The sequence below is a fragment of the Tachysurus vachellii genome, chromosome 21 (genome assembly GCF_030014155.1).
Source record: "Tachysurus vachellii isolate PV-2020 chromosome 21, HZAU_Pvac_v1, whole genome shotgun sequence".
Classification (NCBI taxonomy): domain Eukaryota; kingdom Metazoa; phylum Chordata; class Actinopteri; order Siluriformes; family Bagridae; genus Tachysurus; species Tachysurus vachellii.
The window spans coordinates 2,904,653-2,925,248 of NC_083480.1; the positions used below are offsets into that span (position 1 = coordinate 2,904,653).

The following is a 20,596-nucleotide window of genomic DNA, read 5'->3' on the forward strand; positions in this document are numbered from 1 at the left end:
CGAGTCAAGTCGAGTCCCCCGTCTCTGAGTCATTTAACTCAAGTCCGAGTCAAGTCTCAAGTCATGAATGTCAAGTCAAAGTCAAGTCGAGTCTTTTTTTTAATGTTTGTCAAGCAAGTCTCAAGTCTCAAATTTGCGACTCAAGTCTGACTTGAGTCAAGTCATATGACTCAAGTCCCCCATCTCTGCTAAAATGCAAACAACAAAACGTCCGTGGTTAAAAGATACATCTGCGGATCTGTCACTCAGTTTTGGTGTGTAAGAGTATTCATAATGAAATTTATTATATAATGAAATATTTCATATAATGAAAATTATATGAATGAATTAGGAAGCTTTGTTTTCACCATGTTATTCTAATCAACAATATAAGCTGAAAAGAATTCTTGAAAAGAGAAATAAGAATTTCCATTGTGCTCTTCATTGCTCATTGTGTGTTTTATTCATGTCAATCTTTTTTTTTTTTTTCCAGTTTTTCTGGCAATAAGAAATACCTAACAAACTTCTGTTTGGTTTTGTTTTGTGGATTAAAGAAGACAACTAAAAAAAAAACATATCTCATTATGTGTTGATATGTAGAGTCACCAAATTGGTGGCTAAATTGAGGATAATAACTGGGTGTCTGTTCTGTGTCTTAATGTGTTTTCATAATTGCAATGCCGCTCTGCACGTCTCACACTGAAACGTGGCTTTACTTTACACTTGTGTTGCTGGAAACAAAAGAGCAACACGTCTGACTAGAAGAGTTTAAATGTTGTATTGTATAAACCAGTACTCATGAACAGTTACTGTTATTTCCAGCCAAATAAATCAGTGCTAGTTATTTCTGGCTCTGTAGGGACACCTGGTGGTGACTACAGGTATACATGAAATTGTGAGAAAAATTTGAGAAAAAGTACATTAACAGCACCGAAAACAATTGAGCATGAGTATTAGCTTGATGCTTTTGGGTGAATTAAGGCCTATAGCTTTTCTATTAAACATATTGTTGTCAATATTGACAAAGCCAAAGGTGTATATAGTATAAATGAATAAAATTTAAATAAATAAGAAATTACATGCTAGGTTTTTTTTTTTGTGACCATGTTTGATGTTAATGTTCACACAGGTTGTGAAGATTTTAGATCGAAAGAGCAACTGCTTCAATGAAAAGGCTGATGATTCCTCAGCTGGTCCAGTGGAGCCACTGTCAGCTCTCTCGTACACCACATTTCTCAGGTTCTGACCTGGAGGGAGACCGTACACCACAGAAGACAGAGCTGACCAAAAAAAGCAGCTTACCAGCTCCACCTGAGCCCTCATAACGTTCCCCATTTTTATTCACCACACATTTCGCTTCAAGCCTTGTCGGCTGTAGCATGTAATTTTTTTTTTTACTTTTTATTGAATACACGCACACATTGCGCACACATACATCATTACAGCATTAGTCAAATCACAAAGGACACAGTGCAGTGCCGACAGTTTCAAGTACAACAGAACGTGTTAAGCAGTGGTGCTGACAGCAGTGGTGGACTTCCAGGCTTGTTTGTGTCTTTGTGTGCTTAGGTACAGTAAGATTAAAAAACAAAACAAGAGGTTTGGTATTTTGAGTGAAAAGTACAGGGTAGTGGTGCAATTTGTTTTAAAGAATCCCTAAAATAGTTTCATTGGCAATATTGTGCTACTGCTATCAAGATAAAATAACAAACTATATGATTAGAATTTTACATTCATGGTTATACGATCAGGGCTGGAATGTTTAGAGAGGAATTCCCATCTACTCCTTTCTTCGATGAGTACAAACAGCAAAGCCATCTCTCCAGGACCCCACTAGGGTAGTTTATGAAGGTCCCTGCTACATCATTACCTCTGCACATTCCCTGTGAATCAGAAGGCCAGCCATAAAACCACAGCTATTATTCGTAACTTAGAATTTTAACAAATGCTCAAAATGCTGATTCTGTCCTCCATTGAGGAGGAGAAAATGTATGCTTAGAGTGTTAATACTGGTAACTAGTGAGCATACAAATGCATATAGTAGAGATTCATATCTCTGCCTCACAAATATATTGAGGTAAGTGTCCACTTATCCACTTATTTTTTTTTAGAGTTTATACTCATTTACAGCATTTGTCACACACCCTTATCCAGAGAAACTTACATTATCTCATTTTTTTATACAACTGAGCAATTGAGGGTTAAGGGCCTTGCTCAGTGGCCCAAGGGTGGCAGCTTGGTCGACCTGGGATTGAACTCACAACCTTCCGATCGGTAGCCCAACACCTTAGAGTTCAGTGCACATTATAATGCTCCATGACTGTTGGGCAGCATGATCGAGCTGAAAAATCACTGAACTAAATTGGTATAATGAACTATAGAGTCAATAAACAGAATTTACCAAGATGTCCAAGGGTAGCCTGGAGCCTCGGAACGTTCAGCTTGTATTTTAGACAGCGTGATCTGATGCCTGCTGGGTTTTTTAGGTGCCAGTGGGAGGTGACACAGTTTGTCTTATCATCTGCATGGACAGACGATCCCAATAAACTACTATAATTCACATGCTTGCACATGTTTGCACTTGGTTGCTTGGTTAGATTTGCCTTGATGATTCTGAACCTATTTCACCTGCATTTCTGGCAATTTAATTAGAAATCAAAAACAACTGGATTCACCCACATTCACCATTAGCATGGTGTATTTCACAAACAGTCCTTCCGGCTCCTTCAGTTTCACTCTAATAACCTTTATATCAAATCTGCACCCGCAGTGCCGGAGCTCCAATACAATGACACAAACAACAGGGATAAAGGGGCAAAGTGGACACGACTTTGTTCTTTGTACTCAGAACAGAAAGGGGCAAATGGGAATACTACTATGGAGCCACAGAAAAATGCTGTGGTCTGGAAAATCGGAAGTACAACTCAAATTTTCAAGGTGTAGCTCGAAATATGCTCCATGAATTAAAAGTCCCACTTTCTCAATCAATAAATCAGTCAAGCAAATGGACTGTTGTTCAAATAGTAAATATATTCCAGCTAAACCTAGTCACCCCTAACTATAGGTCTGCCTTTCTAAAAATTCCAAAAAGCGAACGGAAACCTCTTCGAACTCTGTAAAATTTGAAGCCCTTCGAATTTTTTTGTAAACTCAGCTGACACCATTGTCTCTGCTCAATGTGCAACGATGACAAAAAACCATCTGAACATTAACACCAGTACACTGAAGAACCACTTAGCATAAATAAACATTCTTTAGGAAAGACAAGATCTCACAAAAATGCTACAGTAAAATTGTCAACATAGTCCAGTGTGAGTCCAGAACAAATGTTCACAGTTCACAGTTTTTTTAAACAGATTTGTGAAAGCATTTTTCTCACAAAGAGTTTTTTTTACCCTTCATAACACAGACCCTCTCGCTGACCTTAAAAGTACCAGAAAGACGTTAACGGTGAATAATCTTTTTATGTCGGTTGAGCGTTAGTCGTAAACATCTCGGAATATCTCAAAACTTCAAGTCACAGAAAACTATATTTTTAATAACTTTTAAAATCTAATTTGACAGCCTACCATCTAAACATACTTAAAAATATACTATTGTTAAATGAATGTAATTCTCACGAGCTCCTTTGGTGAGCCAAATACATTAAAACACAGCACACAAAGTGCTGAACAAGCGACAAAATACCGATCTTTAAACATTTTCATATAGCTCACTTATATAGATTTTTTTTTGAACAACAGTTAAAAATACACATTTAAAAGAGTTTCTTTTTAAATAGCAAACATAGTACAACAGGTATAAAAGCACATAGTTGGCAATATTGTAAACCACCGATGAAAAATTACTCCTCCTCCATTGACTTCTCGATCTCCTTCAGCTTTCGCACAAACTCTTGAGCTTCTCTGTCCCCTGTCCTTGCCTCTAGCATCTTCATAATTGGTTTCTCTGGATAAGTAAAACACATCGAGTGAGATACGAATCTAGTCGAACATCATCAGCCAGTTAATATTCATAGAAATCAAAAGAAGATTTATTTAGATTTCACCATGAATGAATACATAAAATGAAATTTATTTGAGCTCAAACTAAACCACTTATGTATAAAGCTCTATAGTTTATCAGGAGGATGCAGGCAATCAATTTTACACGTCTCCTTAGTGATAAAAGTGCAGACTAGTGTTCATTTCATCACCTATTTTTAATTTAGTCTTACTCTTAGTCTTGTGCCAAATGTCCCTGTTAGTTTTAGTCATATTCAGTCATTCACATATCTTTTTTTGTTAGTCAAGTTTTAGTCGACTAAAAGTCTTTTAATTTTAGTCTAGTTTTAGTCAAAAAGTTGTAGTCTTTTTTTTTAAAATAACATTATTACTGAGATTATTACTGATAAACATTTCAGTAAAAAAGTGTTTCACATATGTTTCACTCGAACTTGACTGCACATCACATTTTTTACTTTAATGATGCTGCTTTTAATCGTAATGTAAAGACCGGTCATCGGGACATAAGCTGTCATGTACAATAAAAGAGCCTGTGCAGCGACAGGAAATATAATTTAACACAAAAAGCCGCCTAGACCAGGGTGGACTTGCGCTCGGACGAATTGTTTCTACGCACACACTAAACAGCGCGAAGCCGCGAACTCGTTGTGAATATTTTAAAGGCGTAACAGCTGATGAAAAAGCAGAGACAATTGTAGACGAAAATGAAGAGATATTTTATCTTAGTTTTTATTTTATACAAAACATTTTCGTCTCGTCTTTTTTCGTCAACAATAATGCATGTTAATTTAGTCTTAGTCAGCGTTTTTGGACAGTGGTCTTGTCATCGTCTCGTCTTAGTCATGAAAAAATAAGGTTGTTGACGAACATATTTCGTCTCGTCTCGTCTGACGAAATTAACACTAGTGCAGACTCGCATTTGGATGACTGCAGAAAGAGCTGGTTTCTAGAGGCTTTTGTACTTTCTACAGAGCTGCATGTTTGCTTCATGCGTTCATATGAACATGCTCTAATTCATGACACGGCGTCCAAGCAGACCAACAGGCTCTGGAATTGAGACACTGGCTCTTATTTCAAATTGGGGAAAACCACCAAGTTATAGCAGTTCAACCATTCGATATGTGTGCAAGAAGAGTCCATTTTTTGCTTCACGACTCTTCGAGGCTTTTAGTATCTGAAGGAGAGGAACTGATAGACGCACTACAAGACTGTATGAGATTATGTCAAGTAAAATCAATCAAATCTCTTGTTTTTCTAACGCGAGGTGGATGAACATCTGCATGACCATGAAAACTGCCTGTAAAGTTCTAAAAGGTGGACAGAGAAAAACATCAGCATGGCAAATCTGGATTCAAATAATTTCACAAAAGCGCTTCTTTGAAATAGGAAAGTACGCCATGTATATTTATAACCATGCAGATAGGACTTTAGTGGTTGCTTTTATCTTGTCATGCGTGTTTAAAGAGTGGGTGAGATGGTTTACCGCTCGGTTTCTGGCGAGACAGATGCAGGATAACAGGCTGCAGAGTTTTTCCTGCAGCAGTGGCGCTGGGTCGGCCTGGCCAGCAGAAGTCACTCAGGGGGGCCACTGCTTCCCCAGCAAAATCATTGGTTGATAGCCAGTCATAATCCATCACAGTGAAGGTGAGGCAAGCACACCTGTGTCTATACTGCTCAGGGCTTACATGACTGTAGACACATCATCAAAACACATCATCGAGAATATCCCTGTGAGGGAGGATAGTTTTCTATAGTTTACCAAATGTATGTACCTTGTAGTCTATCAATCCTACTTACAAGTAAAAGAGCTCATCAAAAACCGGGTGCAGAGTTTTGAGCTTCACTTGTGTGCGTTGACTCCTGGAGTTAGGGAAGAGGTGATGAGGGCAGAGCTCCACTATGACAAATGGATCACTTAGACCTGAAAGAGCACAAACCATAAAATTCTGTAATCCCTAGCACTAGAACTTGTGCCATATATATTACAGTTTTTAAGTAAATGTCTGAGATGGGATTTAGCCGTACAGGTCAGAGCGTGTTACTGTGAAGGCTCACCATTAGCATCCAGGGCAATGAGATCGGCCGCATGCAGTATCTCCACGGTGAGTCTTTGTTCGGGAGCATCGTAGTAACATTTAACACTAATGCGCCCAAAACGACTGTGCTTTAAGATTCGCTGAAATGTAGACACAGATATGTAGATTCCATTTACATATTATGAAAGCTATATTAACTGTTATTAATTAAATACACAACTGAGAAGATCTTCAAGGGGTGAAGCCTGGAGAAAAAGACAGTTTGCTGAAAAGGAAATAATCATGAGAGGAAAGAAACACATTTTGATGACTCAGTTTCTAATCAACACCTTTTTCCCTTTGCAGAACGGGTGTCAAAGCCCAGCAGGGTTAGAGCCTACCTGCTGTGATATCTTCTCTAGGAAGTATTGCTCGATCAGCTCGAAGGAGGTGCACTTGTTCAGTCGCAGCTCTTCCTCTAAGACCTGCAACAACAAAGCGGTTTAATCACTAGCAAGTTAGCATGGCTTGACCCAAAATTTCAAACAGTGACATTAACCTTTACCTTGTAGTCACCAGATTTGAGGTCCTCCAAAAGCAGCCCATCACCATTAGCATGGAAGAACCGCACCAACGTCTAAAGAAAAACCCCAAAGACTATGAATAATGGGTTTGCTCACTTATAGAGCCAGAGATTTTAGTTAAGGTTCTCTGCGATCTTGTCTTAGCTGCTACTAAATGTTGCACCACGTCTCATTAGAAATAGATTTTTCTAGTGCTTTCTATCAGACCTGCACACACATTTGAAACAGCATGGGATTCCTGCTTTGCTAATAGACCAACTATATGGAGCACAGCATGTTCACCCACGCAACCTAGCAACTCGTGACAATTCATACAAATCTGTCCTGCATTCCTGCCAATTCCCATCTCTTGGAATAGTACAGTACTACTAGCACATTGTTATTCTTTTCGGGTCTCCCTTAAATAACTGGACAAGTGGCTGCCAGAATAACTGATGATTAACTGAGCATTAATGATTAACACAGAGCATTAAATGAATAGTTCAGCCAAATATCATTCATTCATTCGCTCATTTTCTACCGCTTATCCGAACTACCTCGGTTCACGGGGAGCCTGTGCCTATCTCAGGCGTCATCGGGCATCAAGGCAGGATACACCCTGGACGGAGTGCCAACCCATCTCAGGGCACACACACACTCTCATTCACTCACGCAATCACACACTACGGACAATTTTCCAGAGATGCCAATCAACCTACCATGCATGTCTTTGGACCGGGGGAGGAAACTGGAGTACCCGGAGGAAACCCCCGAGGCACGGGGAGAACATGCAAACTCAACACACACAAGGCAGAGGTGGGAATCGAACCCCGACCCTGGAGGTGTGAGGGGAACGTGCTAACCACTAAGACACCATGCCCCAGTTCAGCCAAATATCAAATATCAACAGTTTTGCTGTGCATCTCCAGTCATTGATGCTTGCTCTCTTCCTAAGTCCAACGTTGCTTTCCCTGCATTGCCCTGTCTGCTTGATCTCCGTGATCTCTACTACAATTCTGCCTGATGGTTCAGAGTTGGAAAATGCTTGCAACTGCACCCAACCACTTCCACATTCATAACAAGGGCAATTGTACCTGTACAATTTAATACTCTCTTAATATGAAAGTGTTGTGCTGCAGTATATGTTAATAACCGCATTTTGCTGGACAAATGATTGTTTATTCTCATCCTACAGGTTTCTGTAGCTGTGTCTCTTGCTCCACTTCAACCCATAACTCAATGGAGGAGGATTTGATATTCTAATAAATGGACTAAAACCTTTGATTGTCCCCAAGCATGTAGTCAGATGCACAGCTGTGTACACAAAGACACATCTGTGTAGCGATTATTAACATGGACCACACATGTTTATGTTTTTTTCAGGTAGAACCTGAAGACCTTCATTATGGTTTTTGGCTCAAAAGTGGATTATATAAAATGTTATTTCCTTTCCTGATATTATCTTCTTTCCTGACAAACATTTCTGTAGCATTTAATATTTATCTTTTGGAAAAGTAATGCTTTTTTTTTTTTTTTTTTTTTTTTACTGACTCAATAATGCAAAACTCATAAAATAAGCATCAAATTTTCATTTAAAAATTCATGTGCCTAAGACTGTAGCACAGTTCTGTGTAAGAATAAAGTGTTGAGATAAATTTTAAACCATTATGGCATTTCTATACACTAGGTAACGTCTATACCATACGGTAATGCATCACCATTTTAGGTACTTCAAATTTTTGTGTCTGTATTTGTATTTGGATTAATCTAGAAGTGGGTAAAGCAAAAAAAAGTGTAGGCCAATCTCTTCTTAAACAAAGGAGTGCTCTGTGTTACTGCACAGAGGAATAGGTCTGACACAGAATGGACAGAATGGACTACCTACCTCCTACCTTTCCTGCCTATCTGATGCCCAATGAGGTCCATTTTAGATTAATATCCTGTATGGGTTCACAGAGGGGGAAAATAAAGGGACTTGGGTGAGTGTGGAGGATGGAGGCACCTAGCATTCTTCAGAAGTGCTGCTAAGAGTTTGTTGCTCTCAATGAGATACCATCTACTAAGTCGTGATGAGCCAAAATGCCTGACACGTACACTTTCAGATTAGGTGAAGACATGCCATTATCCAACAGTCCCTAAAAATCCTAAAATCACTTTAGACACTGGGCGGCACATTAAGTTGCCGTTTGGACCTGCTACCTTTAATAATGATTCACCCATTGTGCTGTACTGCTAGATAAGGTGTTCTCAGAAAGGCTAACCGTCGGTGAGCCCACATGAGAGTTGAAGCACAGAGCATTTTTTTTTCTTTTACCTTTTTTTCCATGAACCAATCCATTGTCTGAAAGGATCAGACCATTACAGACCATTTCTCAGGAGAGATAGAAAGGACTTGAGGGTCAACCAGGGTACCCTCAGGTATATCCTCAGATATATCTTGCAGTTTGATATATTCTGAATTCGATTTGACAGACTGAATGCCCCTTTGACACCACACTCTGCCTAATCCAAAGAGTGATATGTCCATCGGTACTGCCTTTTTTTCCCAAGGGGATCCCACACATCTTATTGTACCAGAGCAGAACATTTTTAGGGTCGGGAATTGGTTAGGCCTTGAACCCTGAGAGAGCTGGGAAGGGCAGATTGTATGCCGGTAACATAGTAATCAGGATCTATTGGCCTGATTCTGATGTATTTGACCTTTACTAACAGGCTCCATTGGATTCTTTAGAGGGGGTTGAGGGTGTAACCACTAACACTCACTTGCCAGAAGCACCCAAACATTTGTTAGGCCCTTGCATTGTTGTTGCATGGTTTCACATACTTGTAGCTCTAAGACCTGTGGGCTTTCAGAGGACCTTGGAGCATTAATTTGGCATTTAGTAACATACTGGAGGCCTGAGGTTAGTCTACTTTGCTGTTTGTTTTGTCCAAACCCTATTTTCTAGAGATGCAGGTCAGACTTTACAGACTTTGCTTTGACACCAATCATACTCAGGACTATGTGCAAAACCAGAGATCTTTCTCAGGATAACAGACAATCTACCCTGCTGCCCAACACAAAGCTCTGATCAACTCTGTAATTTTGCCACTGGCCTCAACCAATTGGGGCAGTGGACCCAGTGATAGCTGGATGGTCACAGAAGAACTACCCATGCATATCAGATGTCTGGCAACAAAAGCTGTTAAGTCATCAGTATGCCTGCTGTTCAAATCAGTCCTGACATCATCTGGCATACTAACCAAGTGTCGCACCATGGGGCCTAAGCGTGTTACTGATGTTCTTTGAAATTTTTTTATTAGTTGTTTATTTATTTCTTGTATTGGTGTATATAAAAATTATCCAACAAATCTGGAGCTCCCTAAGTGCTATGGAGTCTGGAGATCAACTCGGTTGCCTGTTAATGTGCAGTATGCTAAAGTCTTCTGGATGTGGTAACAAACATCTATTCTTGGTGCTTGAGGTAAATCAGGAATATGCCACTGAAAGATATAAGCGTATAGTGTACGGCTTCAGCCCTAAAATGAATTATTTCAAAGTTATTGATGACACCTATGCACTCAGAGAGAACCTTGAAATGTTTGTAAGTTTTATTAGTGGTATTAACTACAGTATATGAGGCTACATTTGGACATGCATCCTCTTATCCCATCATCTAAAGCCAAGTTCTACAGTTGAGAGACTGGCTCAGCAAACAGAACAACTTGGCAAGGATGCAGTCGGCAGCACAAGGCGATGGAGAGACAGACACACTCCTGAATGGGCACACACGCAGCTCCTCGTGAAGCAGTGTGAGCTACAACAGAACTCTATCCTACACACTGTAAAGTATAAGCTAACATGCGCTAAGTCCTTATTCCAAACAACTTCAATTTATCTTATTTATGCAATTGAGGGTTGCCTTGCTCAGCAATAGCAATTTGATGGTCCTGGGATACAAACTCACAACCTTTCAATCAGTAGTCACCTTAACCACTGAGTTACCACTTCCCCTTAAGCTAGATCACTCTATCTTGCAATTAACAGACAAAAAAATGTATGGATACACTGACTGAATTAGGAGAAAAAGACTGAAACTCAGTCAATCAATCAATTAATCAATTAAACAATCTATCTATCTATCTATCTATCTATCTGTCTGTCTGTCTGTCACTCTCATTGAATTACAAGCTGCATAGGATAGCACTAAACTCTACATGTGGTCCAGCAATGGTCTTTGTTGAGTAGAGAAAAGGAGTAGAAGTGACAGGCTATAAGGTATTTATAGCAAATACTGTGTCACTGTCAGTACTGCTTTCAGAAGGTCTCAGCATGGTGTACACAAGCACAAGAACATATTCAGGCATGAAACAGAAACACACCAGCACCAGTCATTGCAATGTGCCAATTTGCTTTGCCTTTCAAATCAATAGAATGGAAAAATAAAAATGGAAATTCTCCCTAAAAATGAGAACCAAACCAGTACAAACGGAGCAGGTCTTGCACACGGATCCCTCGGCACTGTGTGTACCTTTTCATCACTAATTTCCACACTATGTACAGTAGGACTGAATAATCTCTCTATGTAAAGCCTGATTTATATGATCGCTCACCTCTATAGTGTACTGGAACCGTGTGTAGAACTCGACCTGGACACCTCTGTTTTCTGCCACTGAGTCCAGGATCATCCTCAGCAGTAGTTCCCAGAGGCTCCAGAGAACCCTGCGAGGGCAGCAGAAAACCCACATCCATCACAGTATACATGCATGCAAGCAGAACTCCAACACCTACACTGAATTCACTTATAACACTCACTAATAGATTAAACACAACTCCTCATTATTGCTGTTATTTACAATTGCTACATGCCAAATGTATTATTACAAGATTTTTCCTTCAAGGGCTGCAATTATATGGAATGAAAGATGTAATTACCTTGTCAGGTTCTCCTTCACCAATGAATCACTGAGAATGACTAAGGTGGAATCTAGGAATTTCATCAGTGGAGATACGGCCTGGAAGATTTTACAGCACAAGAGGTCAGCGATGTGTATGTTCCTGGAACTCACGGTATATTTACATACAAATCAATCGAAGGCAGACAAAAAAAAAAACAAAAAAAAAAACATCCTACTCACATCATCGTTGTTAATGGTGTCTGGAGAGAGGCTGATATGCTGAATGTATCTTCTAAGCTCAGGAAGCATCTACCACAGTAACCCAAAATGGAGAATGACATCAAGAGCTGGCCAATAACAAACTGCTACACTATGTATGATGCCAAGGGTGGACATAGTGGGCTAAAACTTAACCCTTCTTTTTTTTGCTTCATTATAGTATTTAATGCATGCGATTACAGATCTGCTTCTTACTGGAACACTTCAGACAATTATTGTGTGTTCACACCGGCAGTGATTATTATATTTTTTTTTGCCTCATGTCACTCCAGTCGCATTAGGGTGGGTTTTCCTGTCTTGAGGTACTGCCTGTTGCCATGACATTGTGTTTACGGCCTGGCAAGTGCAAAGTGAGGACATAAACTACTTACATAAACTACTGTTACTTACTGAACATTTTTAAATCCACTCATTTTTACTAGGAATCAGCAAACTTCCTGCTAAATAATGCTGGATGGAAATGCTTGTGTATAAATTGCATCAGTGCACTAGCACTTTATCGTCTATTAGTGTCAGATTTAACTGGAAAGGTTTGCTCTTTGTGGAGCTGGGTGTCTGTTTGCAGCAAAAGCAGCATTCTGTTGTATTTTAGGAACATCCAACACTCACACCACCGTCCACAAAAACCACTGGTAGTCGATTTGCTTATTTATTCGTACTCTTACACGACATCTAGTCATTGGACCATTCACATTGCATAAAAGCATTATTTTTAATAGACGCATAAACTCTTTTTAATAACGCATAACACATTAACAGAAGGCGCAGAGAAAACGAAGCATCGTGAGATAGATGACAATAGAGACAGATGAGATACAAGATGCAGAATGTGAGTGACAGACCTGTCTTACAGTCAGAAACACATTACACAAGCCAAGCGTAAGGATGAGATCCGTGGACATGCATAAGTGGTGTTCATCATTTTTAGTCAGCCTTTGTTTTCTTAAACTAGTCCAGTGAGTCTGCAAGGCATCATGAGTCGTCCTTTTTTTTTTTTTTGATGCTTTCCAAAAATAGAGCAGTTTACATCAATATCACAGAAATGATTAAGTAATTAAGTAGTCTGAATTATTTAGCAAATGAAACAGTATTTCCATCAAATAATAGTACGAGGTCACAGCTCCGTTTTCCATTTACATATAAATTGAAGGTGGAGAAGCTTCACTCTCCCGTGAGCTTTTTTCTAATTTAACCCATTTATTTATTAATACAATAATCAAACATGAAGGATGTTGGGTCTATAACATTTTGGCACTGCATTATTGCATTATTAAGTATAAGTTGTTTTGGCATGTGCGATTCTCAGGCTAATAGTTCCCTGCCCTGGATAGTGACTTAACCCTAGCACTGATCCTTCTCTTGGACAGAAAGACTCTTTATTTATGTCTATGCCCTATAATTGCTCCAGTGGTCATCTCAAGCATTAGAAACTAAACTAGAAAAGATAATAAAATATTCAGATGAACAGTCAGATGTCACTGTCTGAGGGTGCAGATGAAGTACCTTATCAGTGAGGTGTATGATTAGCCTTTTAGCCTCTCTCTGCAGATCCAGGTCAGCATTGTACAGCTGGCCATTTAAAGCCTTGTTCACCTGTTCCTTGCCTTCAGCTCCACATGACTCCTCCATAGCCTGCTCCACAACCCTCCAGTCCAGCTCGCGTGGCAAGCTGGACAGATACGTGCGCACATGTTCTGTGTTGTTAAGTGCCACAGAGAGCTGTCCGAAAGCAGATAGCGAGGGAAAGAGGAGGAAGAAAATGTGGAAGTAAGAAGGCTGAATTTTTTTAAAAGATCATAAGCATTGTTAGAAAGAACCGAGGAAGGGATCAGAGACAAAAGAAAGAAGAAAAAATATAAATCAGATAGCATCATAGCACAAGAACTCCATGGAAGAAAGCAATGTTGCCAAGGAGAAAGAATCTGAAGTGAAATGAAAACCCTCTTCACTACTCAAGAGGCAATACCTGCATGATGAAGGTCCGGTGGTCCTGACCCAGCTGGTTCCTCTCAATTTTGCGCTTCAGGAGCTCTGCATAGCACACCGCCTCGCTGCACAAATTCTGCCACGAACAACATCCGGAGATTATTTCTGCACTCTTAATATGATTCACTTTCATGTCTTTTTACCTGAAAAAATTTTCCAAAGACGTGAGCTTACATCAGTCAAGCGAGTGATGAAGATGAATGCCCCTGCTGAGTCGGGCCATGCCAGCTGGGTCCAAAACTCTTGCACCTGGGTGAAGCATGTGGTGACATCCACTGCTGACACACTGTGTTTGGCGTGCTGCTGGACAGGCTCGAACTGTGTGTGCCATTCACACAGACATATATAGAATTATAACGGAGCTCTCACACATATACTGAAACTACACATACACTCACATACGACTGGAGATAAACACTTAAAGTTCATTCCGCCTGAATTTAAGATATTTCTGTCCTAACGAAAAACAAACTGTTCACTTTTCACAGCAGTGGAAGTGGAAATCAGAGTGATTACAGCTTTCCGGTGTCGTCGTGTCGATACGGACTATATTTACACGTCTCTTAAGCTTGTGCAATCAGTCCAAGGGGTTTGAATATTTTCTCCAACTTGCCTGGTCCATCTCCACAGCCTTGCGAATCCTGTCAATAGATTTCTCGTGCACAATCTGCAGCCATTTATGAATGGAGGATTTGAACCAATTGTGAAAACCCGTTAGTGCCAGCATCTTAGTGTCTCTATAAAGCACACAGACACGCACACACACACACACACACACACACAAAAGAGATGCCGGTGTTTGAATCACCACTTATAAATAGCGCTTAAGAATCGTGACAGAACATTCAGCATCAATTCAGAAGATTAGCTGTAAGAACTTTCCATCTATGAGCCGCATATGGTCACGATGACTCATGTTCTTTCTTTCATGGAGTCTAGTTTACAGTGTAATAATCATCTGATCCTTAGACATGGAGCAGAAGGGCTACAGTGACTTACCTGAAAGGCAGAAACTCTCTGAATCGTTTGAGGGTCTTCAAAGATATGAAGACTTCGAACAAGGTTTCCCCCATTGTCTGGGAGAGCCGATAATTCTCCTGTTCCAGAGTGCCGCAAACGCGCTCCATCGCGACGCTCACGTCATCAGCCACCTGGATAGAGAGAATAATCTCTCTGTTCATCAAAGTCAATCTGATGTTCACAAATCATAAAGAGATTTGTGCACACACCAGCTTCTCTAACTGCCGATAGGAGATGCTGAAGAAGTCCACCTTCACCGAGCTGAAAGAAACAATACATCGGGTTTCTCTCTGACACGAGGCTTAAGAGGATGCTGTTTAAGTTTTTAACCTTAGCTCTTAAGCAGTACACTCCTGTTTCTCAAGCTCTAGCCATGGAATGCTTTAATTCAGACTCATCAAACATGCATGACATGCATCTGGTGAGACGGGACCTTTAGGAGTGGATTAATAGTCAAATAAGAGTGCTAAATTAAGGTTGTAATTAAACTCTGGATCGCTCTCCAGAAAACACAGCAGTGTACTGAAGGTCTCCAGAACATTAGAACGATGAGGTGTTACTCATGAAAGAGCTTGTTGTAGACGATCTGTCCTCGTTGAACATCGACACACACGGCGTCCACCACCAGCACCAGTCTCTTCAGCTGCTCCTCCACAGTCTGCGTCAAAACATCGAAACAACATAATCACACAGTAATCGGTCGACAGACGGCTTCGTTCCTATCGCAGGAATGATGTAAAGTATTCTGGGATGTTTTAGTCATTTCTAGCACCGATTTTATGAGTGACAGTGAAATATATTTACAGTTCTGAGTTTACTGCCTTGACTTTATTGCCCTGAAAGGATCTGCCCCGTTCTAACACCAGGTGAATTACAAAGAATCTATGAAGCTGTGATATTAAAGATAACATACTGTATCTGATGAACTAACTATGAAGAGTTCATGGAAATGTGATTCCGAATCTTTTCTGTTGTTCATTAGGTTCAGGAGACACGATCCATTTGTACCTAGTTAGACTGAGGATACTAGCGAGAGCATTTCTGTAGCTAGGTAGTTGCCAGGTCTAGCTTTTTCACTCAAGGATTTGGTGAACACTGGGTTTTTTTTGTCATCGTAGTGGAATTTTCTTGAATTTAGTCACATACATCAAGCATTTCTTCTTACTATATCTAAAGTTTATCAATCTGTTTCTAGGTACAGTATCTTGTACTAATTTCAAGCTTTCGGCTTTCTTATTCTCTTGGCAGATCATTTTGTTTGTTTGTGACTAGTTAGAAATAGGTTTAATAATCTAATATCTGGATTGTACTAAATTGTATTTGACGATATGCAAAGCGGCTTTTGCACCAAAAATGTACCAACATATTTTTTGGCAATTCCAGGTAAAAAAAAAAAAATTGGGCAAATTTATTAAATCTTTTTTTTAGAATTTGACACATACCCCTTCATCTGGTTTGAAGTGTGAAATCGTGGCCTCGTACCATTCCACTGTGCCTTTCTGTAACGAGAAGGACAAATATTTCTGAAATATCCCAAATGCTTGAATGAATGAATTCTTGTTGTTAGTGAAGGATCTGATCATTCTACCTTTATGACAGTCGCTATTTCCAGGTGTAGCTCATTGCGGTCAGGACAAACCGCTTTAAATGCCTGCATCAGCTGCACCTGTCCCACAGTCCTGAATAACACGTGGGCATGATAGTTACACAGCAGCATAAAGCAGAGATGTTTTTATATGCAGAAAAATCGAACCATATTTTCCTAACACACACTTGAGCATGCAGAACTGACTGATCAAACAGAGCAGAGGGATCCAGCTGTCATCTCTATCAGTCTATTTAATCAGAATGCTGGAATCTGTGTGTGTGTGTGTGTGTGTGTGTGTGTGTGTGTGTGTGTGTGTGTGCTCTCGTAGTATTGACTTGTTAACTGAGACTAGTGCACTATACTACATTTAAGAGCAACCCTGGAAAAAGCTCCACAGGATATCAATTCTTTCTAACCCCTCTAGCCGATACGGACCCCCTAGAGAATATAGTGACAGAAAGGGCAAAGCAACACAAACTTCCACACCAACAGCTATTTTATTGACAGCTGGAAAAAAAAAAATTTGAATTTGAATAGACTCCCCAGTTCAGACCTTTCAAAATTCTCTCTCTCTCTCTCTCTCTCTCTCTCTCTCTCTCTGTCTCTCTCTCTCTCTCTCTGTGTTTGTGTGTGTGTGTGTGTGTGTGTGGGTGTGTTACCTCAGCATTATCTCACATCGTGTGATAGCAGCAGGGTTGGAGCATGGGAACACATGCCTCATGCTCTTTATAAGACCCAGGCAGTAATCACAGTAGAGTTTAAAGCTCTCAGCGAGGAGGTTCTCCTGCATGCACAATAAGACCCTCTATTAATGCTCACAGCAAATGATCAAAATGCTGCATGTAGGCCATATATAGTTCCAAGTGTTAAAGGTTCGATACTTTCTCTCAGTATCTAAGCACAAGAAGCACAAGGCCTTCGAGAGTAAGAGCACCAGAGTCTTTCTGGCTTCTGTGAAAGAACATTCCCTACCGTTCCGGATCAATGAGGTTTTGTGAAAAGAGGAACCTACCAGCTCCTTATTCACATCTCTAGCCTCCCACTCGGCCTCCACGGCCCTCAGCAGCCTGAGCAGCAGCGCGTAACACATCCTCTGAGAGCGGTGATGGCTACTGTAGCAGTACCAGCGACTGTAAAAACACAGCGGAAAAAAAAAAAAACACAGAGAGAGCAGTTCGGAAAAGGCATTCTGGCCAATTTTACTACTTCTCCAATGTACAAACTGATCTGCTGTCGATAAACATGAATATATGGGTTACGGTGAGGTGGAATGGCTGTGGTTATCAATAAAGGATTAATGTTTAATACACACATGACGGCCTGTTGCAGTGGAGTCAGATCAGCCTGCACGGCATGATGGGAGAGTACAGTCCATGCAGCTGGGCTCACCTGTCCATTCCAGTTATAGGGTTCTTTCTGAAAAGGTTTCAGGAAAATAGCATGCAGTGACATCTGTTTCTGTGTGAATGCTGAACAACGTATAAAGCCAGAATCCAAACCTGAACTTGCTTGTGCTCATACTCCAGAATCTGACTTAACAACTTCTGGTGAATGATCACGTTTGAAGCCACTTTGCTCAAAGCCGAGTCTCTCTGTAGGACGAAGAAAGCACATGCTTAAATTAACTGAGAAATGAACTGTTTTAGAGTGACGATTTTACAGCAAAACAAAAAAGATTAGAGTCTGTTTTAATCCGCCTTGGATTTGTAGAAATATTCTGCTTTTGTTTAGAGGTCAGAAGGCTAAAGTCATGAGCTCAGAGAACGTACAGTAAAAAGTAACACTTCTTACACTGTTACACTGTTTATACACAGACCTGCTTTAGATCAGTCTACATACAGTACACGTGTAGTCACTAAAAACACCTATAAACATACAGAAGTAGGTAAAAATACATAAATATATTCATCACAGCTTCTGGCTAGGATTTATTTATTAAGAGAGAGAGAGAGAGAGAGAGAGAGAGAGAGAGAGAGAGAGAGAGAGAGAGTGAGAGAGAGAGAGAGAGAGAGAAAGAGAGTGAGAGGGAGAGGGAGAGAGAGAGAGAACGTGAGAGAGACAGAGAGAAAGAGAGTGTGAGAGAGAGTGAGAGAGAGACAAAGAAAGAGAGAGAGAGAGAGAGAGAGAGAGAGAGAGAGTGAGAGAGAGAGAGAGACAGAGAGAAAGAGAGAGAAAGTGAGAGAGACAGAGAGAAAGAGAGTGAGAGAGAGTGAGAGAGAGAGTGAGAGAGAGTGAGAGAGAGACAAAGAGAGAGAGAGTGAGAGAGTGAGAGAGAGACAAAGAAAGAAAGAGAGAGAGAGAGAGAGAGAGAGAGAGAGAGAGAGAGAGAGAGAGAAAGTGAGTGAGAGAGACAGACAGACAGAGAGACAGAGAAACAGAGAGAAAGAGAGTGAGAGAGAGAGTGAGAGTGTGTGAGAGAGAGAGAGAGAGAGACAGAGAGACAGAGAGAAAGAGAGAGAGAGAGAGACAGAGAGAGAGAGAGAGAGAGAGAGAGAGAGAGAGAGAGAGAGAGAGAGAGAGAGAGAGAGAGAGAGAGAGAGCGCTACCTGGTTGGTGAAGAGTCTTAAAACGAGGTGACATTCTCCCTGCACTTTAGATGCACTGGACCGTGGCTCAAGCTTGAACCATTTATCATAGCCAATAACTGGGACCTCCTGTAAAGAGATATACAGAAATCTGTGTTTTTTTAATGCACTATTTACTGTGTTTGTTGTTTTTTTTTTACTCAAGTGGGTTCTGTGCAGGTTCCTGCAGCATGCAGAGCTTTTCCTAAATTAAATGAAGGTCAAACATGGTACTTTCAGAAAAGTCTTAAAAACATAGATGTGAAATGGGCTCTAAATTAGTCTGTTATTGTTTCAATTTACACTTAGCGGGATGTTCAGGCATCCGAGGAAGTCGTCTGCATTCTCTTCGCTCCCTGACGCTGACGTTCCGTTGGCTCTTACAGATTTGGCAATTTGCTTGAAGTATCTAATAAAATAATGTCATAATATCACTGAATTGAGGTTAGTTATAGTGTTTGTAACTGAGCATGATCACTGACGTGCTGTACCTGCCCATTCCTCTGAATCCACTGATCTCATTCAGCTTACGGCACGCTTCAGCCACGGACACGTCATCGTCATGATCCCTGTGGGAAATGGCTTTTGTGGTTTATCTCTGGCATGCTGACGTGAGGCTGATTATTTACTTGCACTTTAACCTTCATGAGCGATGGTGTGAGAAGGCTGGTGTAAACAATTTTCACAAATGACAAATCTTACCATATATCCAGGTGCAGAAGATCATTCTGAACATCATCAATGTCACTGCGTAAAGATAAACATTGTAATTGATGCTCCCATCATCATGAACAGGCAGTGATTAAGCAATTATACTCAGCAACATGTTCATCAGTGTACGTTTCATGCTCTATTCCCTTCTAAATTCTACTTACAAAACAAAATGCTCGTTCCACACAGGGTTGAGTGTCTCGGGTTTGACTTCGGTCACTTGGATGTCTCTGGCAGCCAGCACTTCCTTGACGCTGGAACGCTTCTCTAACTTCTCCTTCCTCTTACGGAAGCTGAACTTCCTCTCTTTTCTCTCCTCTGTCTCTCGTGGGCTTTGTCCCACAAGAATACCCAGCATGCAATAGGGGTCACTGTAACCTACCAAGCCCCCGAAATAAATCTTATAAATGATATACAGAAATATTTGTGTGTACCTGAGTATTGCACAATTATCTATGAGAAACTATACTGAAATAAACATATAATCAATCTATCAATCTTCAATCTATCAATATCTTCAAGCTGGAAGTATCCAGTACACTTTTTAGTATTTTTTTCCTATATGGTGAATCAATGTTGTGAATCAGTGTATGGTGAATAAGTATATGGTGAATCAATTTTGTGAATCAGTGTATGGTGAATCGGTATGTAGTGAATCAGTATATAGTGAACCAGTATATGTATATAGAGTATATAGAATCAGCAAATTGTGAATCAATTTTATGACTTAGTATATAAAATCAGTATATGGTGAATCAGTATATGTGAATCAGTACATAGTGAATTAGTATATGTGAATCAGTACATAGTGAATCAGTATATGAAATCTGTATGTGGTGAATCAGTATATGTGAATCAGTACATAGTGAATTAGTATATGTGAATCAGTACATAGTGAATCAGTATATGAAATCTGTATATGGTGAATCAGTATATGTGAATCAGTACATAGTGAATCAGTATATGAAATCTGTATATGGTGAATCAGTATATGTGAATCAGTACATAG

General features: G+C 40.1%; 1 protein-coding gene across 1 annotated transcript in view; it reads right to left on the bottom strand.

Moving 5' to 3' along the window:
* Positions 1-1,212: 1,212 nt before the first annotated feature.
* Positions 1,213-20,596, bottom strand: part of baiap3 (BAI1 associated protein 3) — a 47,003-nt gene continuing 27,619 nt past the window's right edge. The window contains exons 8-34 of the mRNA XM_060857140.1: positions 19,752-19,965; positions 19,579-19,623; positions 19,368-19,445; positions 19,180-19,285; positions 18,859-18,966; positions 17,812-17,904; positions 17,625-17,728; positions 17,325-17,442; positions 16,972-17,096; positions 16,313-16,403; positions 16,167-16,223; positions 15,285-15,382; positions 14,934-14,985; positions 14,704-14,855; positions 14,318-14,441; positions 13,879-14,022; positions 13,685-13,780; positions 13,222-13,437; positions 11,680-11,748; positions 11,477-11,556; positions 11,155-11,263; positions 6,564-6,635; positions 6,400-6,483; positions 6,039-6,159; positions 5,781-5,904; positions 5,467-5,672; positions 1,213-3,927 (exon numbers count right to left, since the gene is read on the bottom strand). Coding sequence (XP_060713123.1) covers positions 3,824-3,927; positions 5,467-5,672; positions 5,781-5,904; positions 6,039-6,159; positions 6,400-6,483; positions 6,564-6,635; positions 11,155-11,263; positions 11,477-11,556; positions 11,680-11,748; positions 13,222-13,437; positions 13,685-13,780; positions 13,879-14,022; positions 14,318-14,441; positions 14,704-14,855; positions 14,934-14,985; positions 15,285-15,382; positions 16,167-16,223; positions 16,313-16,403; positions 16,972-17,096; positions 17,325-17,442; positions 17,625-17,728; positions 17,812-17,904; positions 18,859-18,966; positions 19,180-19,285; positions 19,368-19,445; positions 19,579-19,623; positions 19,752-19,965 — 2,990 coding nt within the window. The 3' untranslated portion in view covers positions 1,213-3,823. The remainder of the gene's footprint in view (positions 3,928-5,466; positions 5,673-5,780; positions 5,905-6,038; positions 6,160-6,399; positions 6,484-6,563; positions 6,636-11,154; positions 11,264-11,476; positions 11,557-11,679; positions 11,749-13,221; positions 13,438-13,684; positions 13,781-13,878; positions 14,023-14,317; positions 14,442-14,703; positions 14,856-14,933; positions 14,986-15,284; positions 15,383-16,166; positions 16,224-16,312; positions 16,404-16,971; positions 17,097-17,324; positions 17,443-17,624; positions 17,729-17,811; positions 17,905-18,858; positions 18,967-19,179; positions 19,286-19,367; positions 19,446-19,578; positions 19,624-19,751; positions 19,966-20,596) is intronic.